Genomic DNA, 2367 nt, shown 5'->3' with positions numbered 1-2367 from the left:
GAGGGCAGATATTGGAGGGCAGATATTGGAGGGCAGATATTGGAGGGCAGATATTGGAGGGCAGATATTGGAGGGCAGATATTGGAGGGCAGATATTGGAGGGCAGAATATTAGAGGGCAGATAGGATTGGGTAGGGACACAGTGGCGCCTCTACTAGATGAGATCTTTATTTTGATGTCCGCACATTTCTCTGCAGTTGAATCTTTGACTTTTGTTCTCCTCCTGCAGTGATCTGGAGGCTTTCCTCTGCAATCGGACCTCCGTGCAGAACACACACACGAAGCGTTCTCTGAGGACCTACATAGGCATTGGCCCGTACTTCCAAGATTACATGGATGGAGATTCTGACCCGACTGACAACAATAAATTCAGCGACTTTCACAGCAGCCGCCACTACTCCGTCTTCTACGAGGACCAGGGGGAGGAAGAGTTGGGCTTTGGGCGAGTGATAAAGAACGCCCAGGAGCATTATACACAAACCTTTGAGAATCATTACGAGTATATTATCTGCGGTGGCAATGAGAAGTTGGTGTGCACTCCGGAACCTGACGAGTTCAACCCCTGCGAGGACATCATGGGGTACGACTTCCTGCGGGTCATCGTGTGGTTCGTCAATCTCCTGGCCATCTTGGGCAATGCCTTTGTCTTGTTCATTCTGCTCACCAGCCATTACAAGCTGACCGTGCCGCGGTTTCTTATGTGTAACTTGGCTTTTGCTGACTTCTGCATGGGCATCTACCTTCTCCTCATCGCCTCCGAGGACCTCCATACCCGCTCTGAATATTACAACTACGCCATTCACTGGCAGACAGGAGCAGGCTGTAACACAGCCGGGTTCTTCACCGTCTTTGCCAGTGAGCTCTCGGTCTACACCCTGACGGTGATCACTTTAGAGCGCTGGTACGCAATAACGTTTGCCATGCGCCTGGATCGCAAGATCCGCCTCCGGCACGCCTTGTTTATCATGCTGGGCGGCTGGGCGTTTTGCTTGTTTTTGGCTCTTTTACCATTGGTTGGGATTAGCAGCTACGTGAAGGTTAGTATCTGCTTACCGATGGACACAGAAACAGTGCTTTCCCAGGCCTACATCGTCTTCGTTTTAATGCTCAACATCGTCGCGTTCGTTATAATCTGCGCTTGCTACATCAAGATCTACATCACTGTCCGCAACCCGCACTACAAATCCGGGGACAAAGATACAAAAATCGCAAAGCGCATGGCGGTTCTCATCTTCACAGACTTCCTCTGCATGGCGCCAATTTCCTTCTATGCCTTGTCCGCCATAATGAACGAGCCGCTGATCACCGTGTCCAACTCCAAGATACTTCTGGTACTCTTGTACCCCCTTAATTCCTGTGCCAACCCTTTCCTGTATGCCATCTTCACCAAGGCCTTCCGCAGGGATGTCTTCATCCTCCTTAGCAAGTTTGGCATCTGTGAGCACCAAGCTCAGGTGTATCGCGGACAGACCGTGTCTGCTAAGAACAGCAGCGGCTCCTACGGTCAGAGAAGCAACGGCAGTACCGGACAGACTTTGGCCAACGTTCCCGACTTCCTTAGAAGCGACCAGTCTGTGGTGGGAACGCAGACAGCCCTACTGGAGGACAGCCACCAGACTGTGCTGTAAACCCCCTAAAAACACATTGCAGTAACCAGTACTCATTTTGAGGGCAGGTTTAGGGGGATGAGACGTCCCGTGAGACGGCTCGGCATCATCAGAGGTGTAGATTTGGGCTGAGTTGGACATTTGATCCGGTGAGGGATTGTACGGCGTTCTGTTTAGGGGCATTCACGGTAATATACTTCAACGGGGCGCACACTGTTTGGGTTTGTGCGTTGGACGGCTTCAGGGGGCTCTACAGCAGTTTTTGGGAAATGATTACACAAGGGGTCCGGCCACCAGACACCCTGTGCAGAAAAACAACACGTTAGAAATCAAATTATGCTGATGGGTGGAAATTGAGGACGTGATACTTTCTGTAAATATCCATCACAGCTTCACCGAGACCGTCTGACTAAAAATAAACCTTTTCCATTTGTTTTACCGTCTCCAGAACATTCTTTCCCATCTCAGACATCACCTTGCCATGAAAGGCCACCTTGACTGGACGGCCACCTTGCCATGAAAGGCCACCTTGACTGGACGGCCATCTTGCCATGAAAGGCCACCTTGACTGGACGGCCACCTTGCCATGAAAGGCCACCTTGCCTGGACGGCCATCTTGCCATGAAAGGCCACCTTGCCTGGACGGCCATCTTGCCATGAAAGGCCACCTTGCCATGAAAGGCCACCTTGACTGGACGGCCATCTTGCCATGAAAGGCCACCTTGACTGGACGGCCATCTTGCCATGAAAGGCCACCTTG

At 51.4% G+C, this 2367-nt stretch overlaps 1 protein-coding gene across 1 annotated transcript in view; it reads left to right on the top strand.

The window, feature by feature from the left end:
• LOC108803865 (thyrotropin receptor-like) overlaps nucleotides 1-1628 on the top strand; it is a 5490-nt gene extending 3862 nt beyond the window's left edge. Inside the window, exon 2 of the mRNA XM_018575661.1 lies at nucleotides 230-1628. Coding sequence (XP_018431163.1) covers nucleotides 230-1628 — 1399 coding nt within the window. The remainder of the gene's footprint in view (nucleotides 1-229) is intronic.
• Nucleotides 1629-2367: the final 739 nt, after the last annotated feature.

The sequence above is a fragment of the Nanorana parkeri genome, unplaced genomic scaffold, assembly GCF_000935625.1.
Source record: "Nanorana parkeri isolate BGI_ZX_2015 unplaced genomic scaffold, ASM93562v1 scaffold4360, whole genome shotgun sequence".
Taxonomy (NCBI): domain Eukaryota; kingdom Metazoa; phylum Chordata; class Amphibia; order Anura; family Dicroglossidae; genus Nanorana; species Nanorana parkeri.
The sequence above is the reverse complement of the archived record's forward strand: the minus strand, read 5'-3'. Positions and strand labels throughout refer to the sequence as shown.